General features: G+C 42.7%; 1 protein-coding gene across 2 annotated transcripts in view; it reads left to right on the top strand.

The window, feature by feature from the left end:
- Window positions 1-1,547: 1,547 nt before the first annotated feature.
- The window catches only part of roraa (RAR-related orphan receptor A, paralog a), a gene marked incomplete at both ends in the record, with an annotated part of 176,537 nt that continues 156,070 nt past the window's right edge, over window positions 1,548-22,014 (top strand). The window contains one exon of one of the 2 annotated variants that reach the window (XM_083894109.1): window positions 1,548-1,701. In XM_083894109.1, the coding sequence (XP_083750235.1) occupies window positions 1,548-1,701 (154 nt within the window). Of the gene's footprint in view, window positions 1,753-22,014 lie in introns of both variants that reach the window. The other variant, XM_083894108.1, reaches the window with a different exon arrangement.

Here is a 22,014-nt window from a genome sequence, read left to right as displayed (position 1 = left end):
GATTGCTGCGCCACAAGAGGCTGCGTGGAATGCCACGAGGACGTTTGATGCCATTTGTTGTGCACTATTATTATGGGGTTTTTCTTTCTTTTAACTTTTCTCCACTCCAAACTGCTGCCAATATTCACTTTCATCAGACAGAGCGCAGAGGAGCGGAGAGAGAGCTCTCTGCTCTGAACCACGGAGATGATGATAATGATGATGATGATGATGATGATGATCATCATCCTTGTTTGAATTCTTCCACATGAAAGTTGTTATCAGATTGAGAGTATAGATTGTAGTGGGCTACAGTGGGCTGCTGCAGACAGGAAGTGCATGTGCAGGGAAGGAATGTGCAACGAATCATTTCTGTGGGAAATGTGAAATGAAAGCGGGAGAGATTTGCGACTAAAGCGAGCAATGAAAACAAGCACATAAGCAGACTAATGGAATATGAAATACATATTTTTTTGTAAACAATAACAAACAATAATCATATACCTTTATGGTCCAGTTGTTGTCATACATATTCTATATCTAACTGATAAATGTAGACCGATACATTGCTGCGATTGGCCGATATTCATCATGAAAATTTACACATAACTCGATAAATGTGGCTTTCTAATTTTCATCCATAAAGGCATTTGACATTAGACAACTTTATTATTATTATTATTTTTATTTACCTGTGCCATGAATTTAACATTCATTTTAAACAGGTGTATTTAAGTGCAGCCACACAATCCAGTTCAGTTAAATTCAAAAAAGACAATTTATGTTGGGGACTTGATTTGTGTCAACATCGACTTATCATCACCCCCCAATATAGGCACACAGTAATCCAATCATATCGACATGTGATAAATATATTGAAAAATATCATTAACTGTCATCTGTTAAAGTTTTTAAAAAAGAGTTATACATATGAATAGTCCATGCGATGCAGATTTGAAAGGCAGATCCATACGTGTTGTTTAATAAAGGATTAGACAATGGTATTGTTATGATGTTATTATTATTATAATACTGTTGCATTTCAACACTGGAATAAACTGGAAAAACCAGCCACAGAAAAACCCCCATATCGGTCGACTTTTTAATTTGGGTCATGCAGTTTTTTTTTTGCATTTGCCTGCCATTTTAGATGCACTGTGAGCATTTGGCGGTTTATTATTTCTTTTAAATTCAGCAGCTTATGTGTCCCAGTTGTCTATAAAACTGTAGAAAAGTGTTTAAAGGCGTCAGACTGTGTTGTATTTCCTTGTAAAGAAAAAAAAAAAAAAAGCAGCTCTGGGTCGAGCAGCATCAGGCCTTCATCTATTCCTCGGCTATTGACAACCTCTCCCTTCTCAGTGAGCATGACTGGGAGCTCAGCTCTCACTAGCGCTGCTAGTGGACAATCAGACACACACACCCACCCCGAGACACACTCGCATTTCTCATTTCTTACTTCTAGTCTAAATTAGATAGCGAGGCGAAGGGTCGTGGGCTCACAGATCGCACGCAGGGGTTAGTTTTTTGAGCATTAGCGCTAGTTAGACGGCGAATCTGACATTTTCAACATGGAGTCCCCCCCAGATCCAGCGAGCGATCCGGGCAACTGCGCCTCGGAGCCGGCTACCCCTGTCAGGGAAACCCCGGTAAACCTGGAGACGCTCCGGAAAGCGGACCATCCAGCCCCGGTGCGAAGGCAGAGCTGCTCCAGCACCAACAGAGGTAAGAAGCAGCGCGTTCGCCTTCGTTTATCCACGTTTAAAAACGAACACTGTGACACGTTGTTGTTGTTGTTTTTTGTTTTTTTTTCAAAAATCAAACTTCAAAAATGATTGAAATCGCGTCTCCATAAATAACAGCACTCTGTCTTAAATGATCACAACCAACAGTGACACACACACACACACACACGGCTGTAGATTTGGCACCGGCGCGGCTCCGTGTGCCGCTCGGCTGTGCTCTGTGTGTGTGTGTGTGTGTGTGTGTGTGTTTCAGGGCTCCACTGACAGCTCAAATTATTTAGTTGGGGGGGTGAAACGGTCACAGATGTCACATTTACTCTTACTGCAAGAAGAAATCAGTCACGCCAACAACTTAAAAAAAAAACACCCAGCAGCTGGATCGCGCTCTCTCCTTCGTGCCAAACGCACGCACGCCAATGCGTTATTGTCAAAAGTGAACTTTTTTTTGGAACCTAGTGTATCGATCAGTTTCTCTCCTTCTGTGGTGACAGAGCAGCAGACACAGCGTCGTCTGCCTGCATTGCTTTTTTTTGTTGTTGTATTTAACCTCCCCTCTGCACACATTTGTGTACGTTTGTGCAGCTGTTATTTACTTTTTTTTTATTTTGCGCGCGCGCAAGGTCTGCGACCAAACATTACACCAAAACAGACCACGCTGTAAAGTGGTTGCTTTTACGTGATTTATCCACCACCACGTCCCGTCCATGTTGTACTGTACAGACAGTAACCACACCCCCCCTACCCCCTCCTCCTGTCTCTCCAGTACGCCGAGCTCATCCAAGTTCAAAGAAAAAATGCGATTCATTCGTGACAGTTGCGGATCCGCGCGCACGCGTGACAAGCAGGACGCGACAATCAAATCATTTATTTTCCTTCTTCTTCTTCTTCTTCTTCTTCTTCTATTTCCCCCCCTCGCGTGTGCGCGCACTCTTCCTGTGCGCGAGGGTATATTTAGAGTGTGATATGATGAATGTGGAATGTAAGCTGGTTATGTAACAGGTTTAGCCATAAACAGGCGAGCAACTGAGAGCAGAAATCACCAGCGTGGATCTTTACCCCCCCCCCCCCCCACACACACACACACTTCATACCATCAACACACTGGTTCACATTCAATAATCATAATAATAATAATAATACACAAACCAGTGTCACTGATTCAGCAGTGAAGGCAAATTGAACTGTGTGTGTGTGTGTGTGTGTGTGTGTGTGTGTGTGTGTGTGTGTGTGTGTGTGTGTGTGTGACTCTCCCACAGCACTTATGTAATCGCGAGGCAAAAGGCAGGTATAGTCTCGAGGCTTCGTGGATTTGATTCCTTTATTCACAAGTCTGACTTTGAGACACTCCTAACCTGCTGACCCATATTATTCACCTCACCCCACCCCCCCCCCCCTTTTATTCACATGATTAAAGTACGTCTGGGAAAGAGAAAGGCAGGAAAAAAAAGAAGGCCTCTGCTCTGTTATGTAATGCTGAATGGGTGAAAAAAACACACACACACACACACACACACACACACAAAAAAAAAACTCCCAACCATGTTCAGTGGGACAACATCTGCTGCTCCAGAGTTTCCATGCAGAGGAAACTTTTCTGTAAGGAATATCAATGACTGAGAGAAAAGTTTTGAAAAGTTTTTGTGTGTGTGTGTGTGTGTGTGCTTGTTGCTTGCGAAACGTGTGCGAAATCGGTTATGATTCAATCCCAAAAATTCAACGACGGAAAGCACTCGGAGCGCATAGACCTCTGCCGAGGCAGGTTTTGGTTTCCCACAGTGTCGGTGTACACTCCCTTATCTCAGAAGGCTTAAGAGCAGTTAGTTTAAAGAAAATAAATCCTAAATCTGGATCGGTGTCCAGATCGACACGATGAAACACATGTAGTCGTTTTCCTTCCTAAACTACAAAAGCCGTGCCTCACTTTTCGAGTTATACATCTCACGGACAGAATCTGGAATCTTAAATATCCACGTGTGTATTCCACCACTGAAGTAACTTTCAGTAACTATGAAAAAAAAAAAAAAAAAAATCACCTTATCCATTAAAACATTGACTCAGTCTCTGTATATTGAGAGCATTTAAAGTGCAGCAGATATACAGTGAGTCTGCCTGGTGGCGTGTTTGCTTTATTAAATAACATTTATGTAACGCTAAGTTGTCCATTAACTGCGGGTGGTTTATTGCTGTTGCACATTCTCAGTGCGGCGCAAACATAAAGCAATAAAAAAATAAAGGTTTATGAGTCAGAGTCGCGTTGCAGACGGTTGCAGAAGACGATGTCGTACGCTCTGTCGACCTCTTGAAGTTGAAAGGCTTCTCACTCGAGCGCAGTCACCTTTTTTTTTGTTGTATTAGACTCGGTGAGGACGCACATTTCTTGTCCTGCATGCGGCGTGTTTACTGTTTTAACTCTGAGTCATTAAGGATTACTTCAGTGTGGGGTCAGGGAACAGGCCTTTAGAGGGCTTTGCGTATCATCGCTGGGATTACGAAAGGGTGTTATTTTGCAACTTTGGAAACAATCGATATTATGTAAAGCGGTGCACGGCTTTTAAAACCCTCACTGTTGCACCGGGGGAAGCTGTGAAGCGGCGGATCAGATAAGAGCGAGTGTTGAGACAGACTGTAGTGGCCCGACTTAAGACGCTTCATCTGTTACACTAAACAAAATCCTCTGTGCAGGTGGAATTAATGTCTAAAAAGGACAACGTAACTTTTAAAAAGTTGCTCCAGATGACGTGCAGTGCGACATCTTGCACAACAACAACTGCAGCGTGTCATTTGATCTCTTCTAAACTTTTCACACCACCCCCCCCCCACCCGGCTTTCATGTCACAACATTTAATGGATATTGTTCAACTGTTACATCATGTATCGCTGATGTATCTTTTTGTTGTCATTTCCTGGACAGCTTTGAGTGTCGATTTCATAGAAAGAAACAACAATGTCACGACTTTCAGCAGCCGATTTAACCTCACCCCCCCTCAAAAAAAAGGTCTTCTCTTAATGAACATGCAACCACGCTTTCATCCAGCAGTTTTATTTCTGGGCAGTGAAATGAGATCTCTTGGTCGGAGTGGCAGCATTTATTAAGTTGTCGTCGACACACGAGACGGATGAGGTGCAGCGGCACAGAGGCCCTTTTTTATACAAAATCTTAGAAAGCCAGGCGTTGGCACGCCCGGGTCTCGCATGCCACTGGAGTTTGACGGCGACATTATCGAGGCTGTGGCGTTCTCAGATTCCGTGAATTAGGGCTGCCTGCCCACCAGAGAGCACGGAGACACCGGCACGAGCTTAAAGCTTCAGCACAGACACAGATCCAGAGAGAGGAACTCCATTAGGGTTCACTCTTGTTTTGTTCTCGGCTGTATTTCTTAAATGTGGGGAATTGTGATAATATTCTGAACTCGTATTCGCTAAATGTTTACTACATATTTAAGGTGGAAGTACAGTCTTTGATCTCTTAAGTTTTTCCCTCTGCTCAGCATCTGCCACTGTGACACTCAGTTCAGACTTTGCTCCGCTAACTATGAAACAAAATCTCATGTTCTTATGAGCCTCAAAGGTCAGATTACATATATTATCTTATCTGAGGAGGAAAAACACCGCGTTTACAGTTGACTGAGCGTTGACTGAGATTTGCTTCTGTCTTTGTTGTCAAATAATGAATGAGAGCTATAAAACGATGACAAACTTTGATTACAAATTTGCGACACAAAAACCTTGGCTCTCTTTGTCGAAGCTTTTAATTCTCTAAAAATCTTACATGTGATATCAATGGCACAGTGTTACTTGTAAACCCACTATATTTGTCATCTTATTTTTCTTAATCCAGCTGCCTTGTAAGGAAACTTGTTACAGTTTTGAAAAAAACAAACAAACAAAAAGCTTCTCATTTTAATGAGACCTTGTAAAAGCTGGATTGTTTTCGTACATTTTATTTTTAAATTTTAAATGCAGCAGCCATTTCAATGTTTGAGTTCCACTGGCCTGAGTGATGGTAATTTTCTTGGTCAGACAGTTGTATCCACGCTGAATCTACTAATCTGGGCCGCTAGTTTTAAGGGTCCCATATTATGCAAAATCAACTTTTTAATCATTTTGATACTTATATTCGGGACTCTGGAGGCGCTATGAGTTGAGCAAAGTGTGAAAAAAGATGACTCACCCATGTTTTTGTGGTCCTCCTCAGTCTAAGTACAGGAGATAAAACACACTATGTTGACTTCCGCGCTCACTGGGACGTAACAACGCGCTAAATTCCTGTAATTGTTGTCTCGCGGAGCTCCGCTTTGTCCGTAAAACATGCGAGAGTGCTGGCGAGGGCAACAGTATCCAAAAACCGGAAGTCCATGAAAAGTTCTCTTCTTGGCTCCACAGTGCAGCACAGAGTTCTACACAAACTTCCAGCCTCAGAGGATTTATCTGTCCAGTAGATACATGTTATATATGACGGCAATGTGCCTGCTAGAGCCTGCAAATGATCACTTTTCCAAATGCTAACTGCTGTTAGCTCCCAGTAGCCTCTGTGGCTGATGTCATTTCCTGTCCTATAAGTTTCGTTTTACTAAACAGAGCGTTCTGAACAGGGCTGTTTTGGCAGGGTGATTGAACTGCTGTGGTGCTTCATCCTTATGATAGTTTGACCAAAGCATGTCACAGACATGTTCATCAGGACACCAGGGAACTAGGTTAACTTGGAGAAATAGGGTATAATATGGGACCTTTAAAGTTATTCAGTATGGTGTATTATATTCTGAAGAAAACTTGATTTACGAAAGGTTCAAGTGATTTGAGGTCAAGCGCCAAAGTTGGACAAGTTATTCATTAGTGCAACCACACTTTAAAAGATCACATCGTCCAGGATACACATTGAACAAACATTGACATGGTTTAAAAAATATATGTTCAAATCGTAACACTATAAGAGTGCACTCTGCAAAATGTGTAGCTTCAAAGTGTAGTTGATAATAGTCTATTAGATATACTATATAATGCAGGAAAGGCAATGTGAGCTCTATTTGGCTACACTAAAAAAAAAAAACAACCTAAAAAGTCAAACTTAACCTAGACCAAATCTGAAAGTTTTCATCCAGCGGGACAGTTCATTTTGGAGTTTGAATCACCAGTGGCTTAACTGGGGCTGGCGAGGAAGTTTCAGCTGGTGACAGACACTAGATTTGATGTGAAATCTCCAGTGGTGAACGATAGCTCAGATCTGTGGCCTATTTACAGAAGTTTGTATCTTCGATAGAAAAGTCTGAATAGTAATGACCGGAAATACTCCAGATGCATTATTGGAGGGCGTTAAAGGAGTCTAAAATTAATGAAGTACACTGTGACCCTAAGCACTGGTGTCGTGTGGCTCTGTGCCTCTCCTCTGATATGAAAGCGTCCCCTCAGAACGGGGTCTAAAAGGATCACTCGGAGGGATTCTTATGCCACTTTATACAGGACTGAGTCTCTCACATCTCCATCACTGTGGAGGCTGCGAAGCTCGGGAGCAGGCGGTTAAACCCTCAAACTCCAGGATCGTTGATCAGCAGTATCTGACAAACCATCGCCCCGTTAGCTTTTGAACAAAAGGGCACGAACTACATACAGTACGTCCATGCTAAGCTGTCACCGTTGAATTTGAGGCTGTGGCGCTGTGAAATGTGTCGTGCACTCGGAAAGTATCAGAGCGATCTCTCGGCCACAGGGGCTGGCTCTCCCGCACGCCGTGCTTCTGCACGTATGTTCTTTAGAACAGGAAGAGGTAACGTTGTAAAATCTAAAGTGTGTTATTCTACCAGGAAAAACCTCAAGAGCCTCTTAACTATTATTTATCTGGCCTTCTGCGGGCTAAACGGCCGCCGCTCTAGCTCCTCTTAAAAGGACTCTGTTAAGTGTGGGTGATTGAGAAAAAATCAGATGAAGAGGGAGAAGTGAAATATCTGTTACATGTTGTCTGCACAGACAAAGAACAGGAGCAGACGAAACAGTGTGCTTCCTCTTTGGTGACAGTAATAACGTTTTCCTTTAAAGGTGCATTACGTAGTTAATGCATAAAACATAAAATCCTCCTAATATGTCACAAAGACTCAGGAATAATGTAATAATATAACAAACTGAACTCACCAACAACAAAAGTACAGCCAAAATATTTGCATTAAAAAAAAATCTTTTGCAGACCGCAAATCATGTTTATGTTTTGAAATCATGTTTTGGCATGTGGCGCCACCCACACCGCCATGTACCAATCATTGCAGTCAGTAGAGTCTCAGCTGCAGAGCAACCACGGGTTGCCAGTTACGTCTGAGCTACAATGGTCGGAGAAAACGAAACCTAAAAAGACCTCTGTATTTTGAATTTGAGTGCAGTAATCGTTTTTGGCCACATTCTTACATATGGCGCCTTTAACAAGGTCTGCATGGTTGCTTTTTATGGATTTGTGTGATATAACTACAATAATCAAGACGAGAGAAAATATCGGTTGTGTTCTCAGAATGTGTCTCGTTTTTTTGCATATTAAAAACCACACTTCCAGATTTTACACATTACAATATAAAACATTGCACGAGTGTGTCTAAGTGTAGATTTTCACGTGAGTGCAGGGTCACAGAGCGCGTGCATCACACCGCAACTGCAGCAGTTTCATAAAGTTCATTTGTCACCACCACCCCGAAACAAAAACAAACTCGACAACTTTTCGGGGAGACATCGAGGATAAAGCAACTTGAAAATCAGTGTCGTTTCTTGTGGCTTGATTATTTATATTGGAATAACAAGTGCAACTTAATCTCATAAATAAAAAAAAGGCAGAGATACGGATCCGTCCCCTCCAGGTACTGCCGCCACTTAATCGAATTAGCTCCACTCTCAGGCTTGACGGGCTCTTCAAACACACCCCTGGTGACTTCTGAGTGCCGATTACAATCAGCTACTATTTTCAGCCTTTGATTAAAATCTTGTGAGGTTAGACTGATTTTTTTTTTTTCTTCTTTTTTTTTCTTTTTTTCTTGAGAGTAGAAGCAACTAATTATTAACATTGCAGCCCATCACTCTTGTTACACAATCCCTGTACACGTTTAATGAAGTCGAAATTTCTTTGTGTGAAACTATTGTTGCTTGATTTCAGTTGAAATGTCTCATATTAAGGCCACATTATACTTCTCCGACTGCGTAATGCGTTATCCGTCTGCGTCACCACGTAGACCACTCGAGCCTTTATACTTCTGCGTCGTGGTGACTGATAGGCGCTGCAATTTCCCGCCCGATCAGTAGGGGTTGCTGCGCAAGGTCGTTGTGCTTTTGGCTAGAGTGAGCAATGGCGTCCGAGGGAGAAAGACTGTTGTTGTTGAAACAGTCGCCGTTTGTCACTTTTCTGTGTCCCGGAACGCAGTTTTAGGATAATTGAGAAATTGGCCATTTAGAGTCTAAACATGTGCTGTGTGTGTTAAGATATGACGTATTTATAGTTCGGCAGCGACGAAGTCGGCGGTCTTCAGCTCCGCCCTCTGTGGACGCTCGCTGCTCACTGTGAGCCGGCACAGAGCAGCTTAGCTCGGCCTGTCCTGAGGACCAATCACAGCTCTTGCCGTCTCCGTTGTCCCTTGACGGAGTGACGGACACTTAAAAAATATTCTGTGCACCCGGAGACGACGCAGAGGCTCTTCGACAGGTTCTGCGTCGACGCAGAGGACTCTGCGTAGCCTACGCAGAGCACTTTACGCAGGAGTATAAATTGGGCTTAAGTCGGTGTGTTGAGCAAATGTAGGGGTTCGCACACACGTGAGTGTGTTTGTTCCGAGGCGTAACATTTTGTCTATGGTAAACGGTAACACGAGAGATCTCGAATAATCTAGGTTTCCTCGCGTGACAGACGACAACGACGAACGTCTAGTTACGCATAAAATAAAAGAGGATGATCGCGATCGTCCGTGTCGCCGAATCGTCGCAGTGTCCTCGTCAAAGAGAAATTCGCTCTTCTGTTACTTTCAAAAGGCGGCTTTTCAATAAGTCACTAATGAATTTTTGGTTCTTGCGTGTGTGTGTGTGTGTGTGTGTAGATTGATTACTGTGCGAGACGTACTTAGAGTGCGGCTCAGTGTGGGCCTCAGTCAGCGCTGCTGTGCTGCTCTCCCTGACAGTGATTGAAAGACAGTCACTCTTCACACCGTATGACACATGAATCCTGCTCTCCTTCACAGACGAATATTGTCTGTCTGATCAATCAATGTTTGCGGCTTTTTTTTTTTTTTTAATTTTTACTAACGCAGTGCTTAAGAGGCAATAATCAACGCTCACGCTCGCTTGTTAAAAGCCTATTTTTACGTGACGGACCTGAAATAGACATTCAGAAATAGGGGAGATGAGGACCTCAGGTTGATGTTGATTGTCACACGTTGACGTTCTTCGTACATAAACGTACTAGTTTGTGATTCCTGTTGCTTTCAAGTCATGGAAAAGTTACGTTTTCTATTTTCAGCAGTTTTTTAATTCAGCCTTTATGTTGAGGTTGTAACTTAGTCCGCTTAATTGAAATATACTTTAGTGTGAAAAAAAACACACTGTAGTAACGGTTTAACTGAGGGGAATATTCATTCCATGTCATCTTGAGTTAAACAAGTGTGGCTTGTGATGCTCATTAATTTCTGCTTGCTCCACTTGCGGTGTTTGGGCTCTCGTCTCTGGCTCGGTGCCACAGTGTCTTCTGAAAGAGCCACTTCATCTCTGTCAGGGGCAGGTGGAAATTTGCCGCACACTTCTAATTGGACAAAGTGCCTTTCAAACTCCGAGCCATCATACACAGATCACATTATCATACAGAGCAGGTGTCAACAGAGGTTTTTTCACCTCCCCCTTTTGCCTCCTGCTCGCCTTTGGTCAACTTATATTCTCTATGCTGTGTTGCTTCCTAAAGTCCCTGTTGCCTTGTGTCCCCAAGGCATAACAAGCCTTGTTCGGATTCATTACAAGAAAAGTGCACTTGGTTTTTTGTCTTGGAAGCTTTTATTTTGCACTTTTTCTTTTTTTTTTTCTTCTTCTTCTTAATTTGCTTGGTGAAGATGTTTGAGCAGGGCCTTTCCTTTCCTGCTAAGAGCCTTAAATGGAAATGGTTGTTTTATATTTCAAACGCAAAAAAACACTTGCCCCTAGCCAGAAGGAGAATCTGAGGCTGTGGGCTATCGCTCATAGGGGGCGGGTGGGCGGGCTTTTAAGGTCAGCAGTGTAGCCCAAGGCCAGACCTCTGTGTCCTTGTAGAAGAAGTGAGCCTCGTCAGATCAGCTCTAAATCGAACAGGTAAGCGGTGAAAAGAGCAGCGTGTGGAGTGATGCAATTTTGTCAGTTTAATTTCGGTTAAAAGCATAACTCATGCATTTTGAATGAGCCAGGCCATGGCGAAAAACAGACTTGTGATTGATGTCAGAAGAACATCGTCCAAACACGGGCAGATATAACTTACAAAGTACAAAATACTTTCTACTTGTCTATTAATCATAGAGGAAGTGCAAGTGCAGAAAAGTGAGCTACTGCTCTTTAAAGGGTGCATTTGTGTAGCAATCGGAGGATTTATTAAGCTTTCTTTTGATTTCTTTTGAGGAGGATATTGAGGAGAAGCATGGATGATGTTTGAAAGTACAACGTGTTGTTTCCATTTTATCATCTGTGACTCATCGTTTGAGTTGGTCAGTGTCAGCTGTGATCGGTGTCCCAGGCTGCTGCAGTGTGAAAGGACATGAACGTTTAACTTTTCTTTTAAGTGTATTGGTTACATTCATGAGAGCTGGAGTTGTACTGTGCTTAAAAGTTTGGGGGCATGAAACCTAATACCTTTGGAGTGGATTAGGACCCGAGGAGAAAGCGGAACTTATGGCTTAACCTGATAAACACGTAATCACTTCTTTGTCCACGCAAATGGGTAAACATTGAAACTTTTTTTTTTTTTTTTTAAATTGAGTATACACTTAATGGCGATCTTGTATGCATGGCATCAGAGCAGATGTGTTATCCCATGCTGATTTCATTCTGGGCAAAAAATTAAGTGCACAAGAGAGATTGATGGTGGTGTCCCCAGTCAGACAGATAACACCTGATTCTGCCTGCAGGGGGCTGGTCTAGTACACTCCTCTTCTGCACCTCAGATGCTGTGCTGAGGTGGTGAACCATTCCTTCACTCAGTGCAAATTCAAGGCCACATTCAGGAGGTTGATCCCAGGACGATTGCACCAACGTGGCCCTGAGCGCTCTGTATCACATGATCCATGCATCAGCCACACCTGGGAGAAATACACACACACACACACACACACACACACACACACACACACACACACACACACATGCAAGGGGGTCATTTGTTTAACACAGTTGCGTCACATATCTGGGTGGACTCGGTGCGCGCACCGTTGAAAGCGAGCAACGGCGGACACACAGATGCACAAGTGTTAATGACATGCTGCCTGTGTGAGCATGGTTTATAAAGTCAGTCTGTTGGCACTACAGCACCTTTTGTTGTGATCTGTTGATGTCACATAGATAGAGGTCAATAAGACACGTTTTAATAGTAATAGTTTTTAAAGGTACAATATGTAGTATTTATGGGTTTATATAACCCAAAATCCACTTTTTTATACATATTATGTGCTCCTGCATTGTCTAGTCGCTGTATAATAGTTTTTGTTTCATTTTCGTAGTGTTTCAAAAAGTCATGTAAAATAACATGACCGCGGACCGCGGTTGCATAGCCACTGTTAGCAGCGAGACGCCATGTTTCTACCGGAGCCTGTAAGGACAACCGCGAGAGAACAAATCAAGCGTCTCTTTACTTGTAGCGGAAGTCCCTCCTCCTCTCTCTCCGCTTCGTCTGCTACGGCCGCGGTAGCTCGCCCTCTCCCTCGCCTCACGAACCTCATCTGCTGACACGGAGAAAGACGACGAGGACGACATTTGACCGGCAGCGGATACCTTAGCGCTCAGGGAAGGGAGGGGGTGAGCAGAGCAGCAGGTCTTTGTTGTAAATTTCAGCCTCTCCTCTAGATGGCACTATAAACTACTTATTTCCCCTTTAATATTCATTTTTGTTGTTGTTTGTAAGCTGTAAAAATTAATCACACCTAATCAAATTCGTATTATGTCTTATTGTTTTGCAATTTGATCTTTCTATATGCAGCCTGGACTGTGTACCGAGTTGTGAGTCAAAGGTTTTTTTTTTGTGCGGCAGATGATTTCTATGAATTTTATGTAGGCCACAGGATTTTTAAGTTTGGGAACGGCTTCTGTAATAACTTATATGAAAAAGTGTGTGCTTGAGGAAACACTTTATGTAAAGGAGTGCAGCGCACATGTCATATTTTGGATAATATTCAATTGGATGTTCTTCTCATTGATGGTGACATCTAAAAATAAAGCTGCGGATTATAACACATGTTCCCGAGCATGTCTGGGAGCTATGGTGGCCTTCTTTGGCGTCCAATTCAATTTTTTTAAAAAAAGCTTGCTTTATGACTGTTAATTCATTGGGGCTGCTGTAGAACCATTGCAGCTCAAGATGGTGGCCTTTGTAAAGCACGGTCCTTGCTTAAAGTGCACATAAAAGGCTGACTCCTAGGGTTGGGTCATTTACAGCCTTCGGCATCCACAGGGAGCTGCTTTGCATTTCTGCACGTGTGTGCATTTCTGGTTTCATTCATAGTAAAACGAGGGTCCGTGTCAGTACCGTATTGCATTGTTGCACGCGTACTCATTCTCACATTTCCACCTTTAAGTGACAATTTCTCACCTGGTGTATTCCCTTGTATTCATTGAGTTGTAAATGTGGGGTACTGGTGGACTTCATTGTATAAACTCAAGCAAGTTTTCATTGTTTTTTGTCTGTTTTGGTCAAAATGGATGGATGAGGGAATTTACATCTCACAGACCCTAGTCTGCGCTGGCTTGGGCACACGCAGACGTGGGAAGTATGACCCAGCTCTAAAGCTGCGGAATCCAATTCTGCAGAATTCTACCAGTAATCGCCCCCTAAATGTTACACATTGGGCCTGGAATAATTCTAGTATTTCTCTGGTTTTGGTTTCATTTATTTACCGGTATCTCGAAGTAGAAAGACATGTTAGAAATGCTAAATTGCAGAGTTAATGCACCTGTCAACTGCCATTAAAACAAGATGACCATATTATATATGGATCAGATATGGTATATAGTGATCATGTGGAACTGTGTAGGTCAGGAATTCAAAGTTACCAAAAATGTACACTTGACTTGATGGTGTTTAGAACCTAAAATGTAAAAATAAATTATAATTCTAGTACATGTTTACTTCGTGTAATCAGGCTTTATATAAATCTGTGGTTAATATCGGGCACTGTCAGATTAGATGCTACTGTACAAATGAGAAATATGCGAAGCCAAATATTAAATACATGTTCTGTGTGTAAGTCGTCCAACAACAAGGTGCAGTGCAAGGTAGCGTAGCACAAATCTACCACAACTATGCATGCAGTCATTTGAGAACTCTGTGTATGTGTGTGTGTGCGTTTGAATAATTCTCAAATAGTCACAGAGGTAGTAATTTTATATTCTTTCTTGCGCTGCCCAGCCCTATTACCAAGCAGAAATTCACATGGGGATCCCCCCCCCCCCGATTTTCATCAGTTTTTAATCAGTAAAAATAGTAAATAGGACACTTACGACTTGTTGGTCAGACAGGAATGCATCTTGTAGGCGTCAACGTTGGCACAATTGTCGGGGTCTTTTCACACAATTTTCCAATCATCTACAGAGAAAATATGTATTGATTTAAAGCTCACATAGAGTGGTCCTGTTGCACATAAATGTTAGTTATGGAGGTCTACTTACATATATTAACTTGTTTTTATGGTCAAAATCCTCCTTGTTGCTGTGAACTAGCCGATAGAAATCCTCTTTTCTGACAGTGTTTTTCTGCTGCGAGATTTCAGAGTGAACTTTCACCCCCAGAAGACAGAGTCTTGTGATTGGCCAGTACTATCCAGCACATCCGTTCTCAGAAGCGCAGCACCCCCCTCTGGAACGGTGGATGCACTGCTCCTCATTATCAAAACATTAAACAGTGTTTAAAAATAGCTTCGTCACGACTCCCCGCCACAGTCCCTTTTATGACTTTAAACCGGAGTCAGACCCAGAGTCAGAAGACACTGTTGCTCGTGAAACACCTCCACAACGGACGTTATTCTTCTTCTGCGGTTCAATGTACGTAACCGGATGTGCCCGGACTACCGCCCCGGAGCAGGACGATCGGTTGTTCAGGAGAACCGCTGCTTACGTAACTATTACGGGATTTTCAGTGATCTCGTTGAGCCCCGAGATTACAATAAAACACAACGTTCTCAGCGATGGCTGAACTGTTTGTTTCGAACCGTCAGGGCTTCATAAACAAGGTAATGACGCAGATACACACCAAAAAAAACAGCGATAATAGGAACTTCCGGTCTAGTTCCGCTTTAACAGAAAAAGCAATTGAAACAAAACTCGATATAATACCAATACTACTACTGCGACCTTTTACCAACCTCCTAACCCAAGGAAGCTTTTTGTGATCCTTGTGCAGCTGAATCGTCGAACGCATACGACAAATTTCCGTTTTTCCGTTCGACAAAAAGGCGTGCAGCACAGTTTCTCAGTGTGTGAAGCAGATGGTGAAGGGCTAGTGTATAATAGATCTCAATATTAACTGCAGCACACGCTGCGCCGTGTTGGTGGATGGCACGCAACAGAGTAAAGGAGAAGCGATGACCTTCTGTCCCATCATTTACCCCCTTGTGCCCCACATACTGCTCCCAAATTACTTTGTTTTAGCCAATTAAAGCAGCCGGCTGAGCATCAAGTGGGGCTGCCATTTTTTTCGCTCACCTGGACCCATGTGACATTACGGCTCTGTCATCGGGAGAGATAACTGTGAGAGGGAATCTCCAGCGTGGCACCGTGCCACTTTAGACCCCACTGTGTTTTCTGAGATTAATGCATCGAGTGTCTCTCTCTCCTCCTTTGCAACAAATGTCCGTCGGTTCTCTAGCCTGCTCTCGGTGACGCGGCTGCATTCATGAACCAACGAGCAGACGATGACGACGACGACGACGACGTGTGCTCGGGCCACGTTCCAAAGCAAACTATATGTACGCCGTTAGCGATATTTGTCATTGTACCTCTGGAGCAGACAAACGATCCGTTTCTAAATGTGCACGGAATCTACAGTTATTAAGTTGCCTTGTTGCTGATCAAGATACCATATGCTGTGAAACGGTTCTCCATCCAAATCCGTTAATGGCTCAGTAACAGAAAGGAAAGACCTCAGACACAACAATACCGTGGCACGGGATGAGTGAAGGACTGTGAGTGTGTGGTGTTTAACAGCCATACGAGCACAGATTATGTGCTTGAAGGGGCTGAATTGAGTGCCAGCAGTGACAGTTGGGCTGGGAATTGAGTGTGCCTGGGACGTGCGGCTTGACTCCGCTTGGAAACACCACTGGGTCTGGGGCTCGTCTCTGTAGTCGTCCTCCGCCTCCCTGCTCCCGTAAAGGCATTGTAGCCTGTCGTTTGCTCCACTTCACTGGGGAATGAACGGGCCCCTGCTCCCGCTTGATGAGCACTCACTAATGGCTGCTTCTTTGAAAGCTGATGGGTCTGTTTGAGGAGGAGTGTCTTTTTACTTCCCTCCAGCTTGCCTTGGCTTGGCATTCGTCAGGCTGCCTGGCTTTGCTGTCCTGCCCACATGATGGTGCGCCAAGGGGCTGAAACGTCTGTCATTTGTTTTACTTTCAAATAAAAGTTGATGATTTACCAATAAAGAAGTAAAAATAGTCTTTTGATGATGTCTGGGGGGCATATGGAGAAAGTGTTGCAATAATTTTGAGGACTTTGTCAGTGCTTGAAATAATTAAATAACTTTTTTTGTACCTCCTCTGATGAATGGCCACAGTTTTCTTTAAAGTGAACAAATTATAATTGCAAATAAGAGATATTAAAATATGGACTTTTATACTTGAGGCTACATTACATTGAGTTTTTCAATCATATGGTTTTTCTATCAATGTTTTAATTGGCTTCATCACATAAACAAGAAACTGTTGTATCCCCCTTTTTTTTTTTAAAGATAAGAAAATATATTTTTACTGTGTGTGTAGCAATATTCTTGACAAGATGTATGCTTTGCACAGTGTAGAACTGGGGGGGGTCTGTAATAACAAAATCAGCAGCTGTGTTTGAAATCTGGCCCCTTGACAATTTGCATACTTTTTTACAAGCTGTTATTCGTCTTTATCTCAGAAATACATACAAAGAAAAAAGAAAGAAAGATAACCACGGCCGTCCTAAAGGTAAAGAGTGGGCGTATGTTTTTCAAAGTCGTCTGCACCAAAGACGATACAGAGAAATGATATCTTAACGTTTTTGTTTGTACAGTTTGCGCATCGGTGAAGCTTGTACTCGTTTACATTTACACTTTTAAGCATTTGGCTTTGACGCTTTTATCCAACGCGAATTACAAAAGAGGAACAAGCTTCATAGAAGCAGCCTACTCATAGACTGAATGTAAAAATGGACGTCTTCCACTTGCTGAGTCCCATAATGAAGCCTGGGGATTGATGATATGATTGGCATTTAGTCACTGCACACATGTCACCTGTTGAACCACACTTACTCCCACTCCCACTCATGTCCACTCATGTTATCATCTATGTTCCTCTAATTGGGAACATCATTTACAACATTATCATCATGTTCTATTGAGGAAGTCCTCAAACTACAGCTATTAACACCTCAGGCAAATGGCTATTGACATTATAAATCATGTAAGAAGTAGTGCTCGGTTATTTTTTGCAACAAGTGGACTCGCCCCCCTGGTGGCTGCCTCTGTCTCACTTCCCAGGCTTCACTCTTCAAACTGGAAAACCGTGTCCATTTTTACAAGCAAGTCTACGGTTGTGCTACCCTAGACCTCTGCCCTGTGTCTCCACCCCAGAGGGAGCTGTTGTTCTTGTTGCCCTCCTGTACCAGGTCTCCTACTTCTGGAGAGTCCATTAAGAAGTTGGGAGTTGTCCTTGGGAATCTCCTCTCCGTAAACTTAACTCTTGTCTACTCTCTTCAGTGCTCTTTTTCTATCGCTCCCTCTCACTCTGTTTCACGTGCACTCTTTTTTTTCTCCCCCCACTTGAAACTGGGCCGAAGGTCAGAGTGGCGAATTTGATATAAGAGCTGACGTGCTTCCGTGGAGCACCTTGTCAACCCAAAACAATAGGTTTTTGCGGGAGCTGTTGTGCCGAATAAAGTGTGTTTGCATATTCCCGGAGAACTGTCCTCTGTTAGACGTTCCCAAAAGAGATGAGAACATTTGTCTGCATACATTTGCACCGGTCCTGGCCTAGTAGAAAATGGAGGTTGAAGAGGAATGAATTAATTTAACGTGTGAGCAAATAAGTTATTTCACCCGGGAGATTGAAAAAGTCATCCAATTTGCATGTTGGAACCTTTGTACTTGTGATATTTGATTTGGTCATTAAATGCTCAAATGGTTTCCTTCACTGGTCTGTTCTGCTCAGCCTCGTGTTAATGTAAATGGAAGCTCTTGTTCTAACCTAACGTATAATGTTACAGCTCTATTAGGCTGATCATAATGTCGATTGAAGGAATAACAGATGTTAGCAGTTGCAGGAAAAAGCAAGATACAATAAAGCATATGGCTTGCGAATAGTTTTAATTTGATCAGTGATATCACGGGCACTGCCTCGTGTTATGAAAGAGGTCACGCGGAAAACCAGTCGGGTCCAAATATGCAGGCAGGTATTTCTTATTCTGACGGAAGAAATATAATAATGAGGGCATGACAATAAATCAGGTTCGTGTTCCAAAGGCGATGAAAAGTTTATTTTATTTCCAGAGACGGGCTTGAAGTGAGCTCGAAATGGATTTATTATTTTCCCGCTGTCAGTGATTTCTCACCAACCAGTTGTCGCTGTTGTCACAGGCGGTTTCACCCTCCAATTTTAAGTCATTTGTATATGACATTTTAATTGGAACACAATTCCCCATTAATTGAACAAATTAGAGTGAGTCTGTCGGGGGAAAAAAAGGTAATCTGCAGGAGAGTGATGATTTTGGAATTCACTATTTAGAATTTAAACAGCTGCGTTGGCTTTGTTTGTGTGACATACAGTTTGAGGCGGCGGGCGCAGAACCGCGTGTCTCGATGGCACCCGGGGCACATATTGTCTTCATTAAAGGCAATTAAGGAGTAGGTCAATTTAGTGTGCTTGGCTGATTGGAGCAAAAAAGCATTACTCTCTATGAAACGTTTTTTTTTGTTTTCATCCGCCACGGCTCCGCGGTTCTCACTCAATCACCCGATGCAGCAAATATAATCTTTTATTCATGTTTACATGTCTCGGTAAGTCACGGTAATATCACTTAAAAACGCTGTAATTTTGTTTGTATTACTGCACGTGCCCCATGTTTGGGTTTTCATGCTCGTGCGCTTTATCTCCGCACTCGTGCCGTCTGGATGCTGATGACTCGGTTTCTGATTAGCGACGAAAAAAAAGTGCTTCTCACCCCGCAGCCGCATAACCGCTGTGAGCAATCAATTACACTAATAAAAATTGCCTTAAATCAGTGTGGTTGATTCCATAATCATTTGTGGATACAGGAATGTTCCCCCAAATCAAACATGGAGATACTGTGAGGTTTGGGGGCTGAATCTAAGTTGTGCTGTGCCGCTAATGTTTGTATTTCAACTTTGCATAATCAACCTATTGTGTATTTCCTCTTCGGTTCGTGCGGTTTCCTCGGCACGAGTGTGTGAACCTTGTAAATGAATCACAGTGCGTGCAGTTCTCAATCACCGGCGCATTTTTTGTTTGCTCTTAAATTTAAAGTTGATCTAATTGTTTTCAAAGAAAAAAAACAAAACATTTTTTAAATTGAAATATTACTAATGTTTTTGACATGAGCTCAGAAACGAAAATAATAATATTTTTGCAGTCTCACACAAAGGGGGTTTGAGAGCCCTAATTGCAGGTCTTTGTGGTACAATGTGGAGGAAAAAGCAGAGGATAGGATGTAAGTAGGAAATAAAGAGAGCCAGACAGAGGGGGCTTCTCAATTGTGGGACCGGGGGGAAAAGTTCCCCCAATGCTTGTCAAAGTTTGAGCAAGTTCAAAATTGATGGAGCCCACAGGCAGCTCTGCTAATTTTAGTTGAAATCACCTAAGTGGTTTGGCTAATTTACCCAGGCTCCTCGGCCTCAGCCCCCGGTTTCTGGCTCTTTCTCGCCCCCCCCCCCCCGCCCCCCCTCCCACTCAGATATATATCCACTAAGCGTGAAAGTACCAGGAGGTGACGGTGGGAACAGAAGGGTATTTTGTGCCCAGCTGATTTGCAGGAGCACTGGGTGATTTCAGCCTGTGTTTGGATATTGTTTGACCCCTAATGACGAATAACCCAGGTTCAATTAAACCCGTTCGTGATTTATACTCTGTTTGTATTTCATATTAAAAGAAAATTAAGCTACATATGAATAAAAAAATAAATACGGGCCCTGCCATATATCCTGATTTGTTTTTGATATATATTTTTTCACATCTCTCATGGATAATTTAACTATTTTAATATCAGGATATGATTTTGCTGTTATGCCAGTTGACCAGAGAAAAAAACATTAGTCCTTGCTTTCCTTAAGTATCAGTATAGTATAGTATAGTATGAACATGAGGACTATATTATGATGAGTATATTACTGTGATAACTTATACATTATGTGGGATGTTATGCATTTTATTAATTGTCTTAACTTAATTTTAGACACAACTATTAAGATTTAGATTTCATAAAACTTTGGCTGCATCCACCAATAAGATAAGATAAGCAGGGTTCCCACAAGTCTTTGAATGTTCGTGAATTTAAAAAAAAAAAAAAAAACAAGGTGCTTGAATAAGTTAATTAAGGTAAATGCTCCTCGCGTTGCTTGATGTACATTGAACAAATGTCAAGTGGCCTTGACATGAGAGTCCATCCAGAATAATGAGCGAATGACGTCAAGCAACACAGAGCAAATTACGTGACGCCTGGGAAATACAATTTCCAAGATATCTGGCTCACCAAAGAAAATGACAAAGACCGGCTTTCCCCCAAGATCCCCAGGACAATCACTTGTCCAGATGCAGAGCGTGCTGCAAATCAATACAAGTGGGCGAACAAGTTGCGGTCCCACGTTGTGCTCTGTCAACACATTCGGTCCTTGAATTTGAGGGAATTGGCCCTTGAAAATTCCTTGAATGTGTTGGGAACTCTGGATGAGATTTATGCGATGTCTTCCATTTTTATTACGAGGTGTCTTTGTTTAACAATTTGCTATTGGAGTTGTTACTAGAGAGAAACATTTTGGGGGCAGTGTGCAGAGGAGGTTTGTGCAGTCTTGTGTTGCGAGCCAGCAGGTTTTGGCAGATGAATGTGGGGGTTTATGTGCCAAGCACATGGTCAAATTGCAAACAATGAGGGGCTTATGGATTCTCTTTATCCAACAATGACTGAGATGATACCTACAATGTTAGAGCTCTTATGGGCCCTTTTAAGAAATGCTGATGCACAATAATGTTCAGCACTTCTGTTTCCAAGCTTCATATACAGCGTGTGGATGGCAGTTCTCAAGCTATACATCATTAGCATATTAGTGTTTTTTTTCACCGTAGCGTGGCATTGCTGTGTCTTATTTGCATTACTTGTTATCATCTGAACAAAGAAAACCATCTTCCCAGTTTGTCAGCCTCCCCCAGAACAAAGCGGAGCATCGACTCTCTGTGTTAGAAAAAAAGTGAATGATATATGGATGAAATATGATGTAATAATACAATAAAAAACGAATGGAATAGTAATACCGCACACTGGCAGCCTAGAAAAATATCTGCAGAAGTGAGACTCGGTGTGGAGGATCTTGCTCGAGTCTTTAGCAGTGATCTAATAATGAGTTCCACAGATGGGTTTGTTGGCTGAAGCTCTGCTGAGTCCACCGTGTATGCAGTAGAGAGTGTCAAAGTGTCTCCTGTGCAGGATTGTCTCCAGGTTTGGGGGAATGGATGCCGTGTGCCAGACATGCTGGCAGTCAGTGGGCCTTCTCTCTTGCACTACCTGGGCTGGAGCTCCGCCAGGGTTAATTATAGAGGAGCTCCAGAGTCTTGTGTCACTAAGGATGGTCGACAGAATATTGTCATACTGCCATGTCCTATACAGGAAAGACAAGAGTAAAAGCACAAATGCTCAGTCGGAGTTTCAGCTGCAT

The sequence above is a fragment of the Microchirus variegatus genome (assembly GCF_963457635.1).
Source record: "Microchirus variegatus genome assembly, chromosome: 8".
Classification (NCBI taxonomy): Eukaryota; Metazoa; Chordata; class Actinopteri; order Pleuronectiformes; family Soleidae; genus Microchirus; species Microchirus variegatus.
This window is presented reverse-complemented; position numbering and strand designations above follow the sequence as displayed.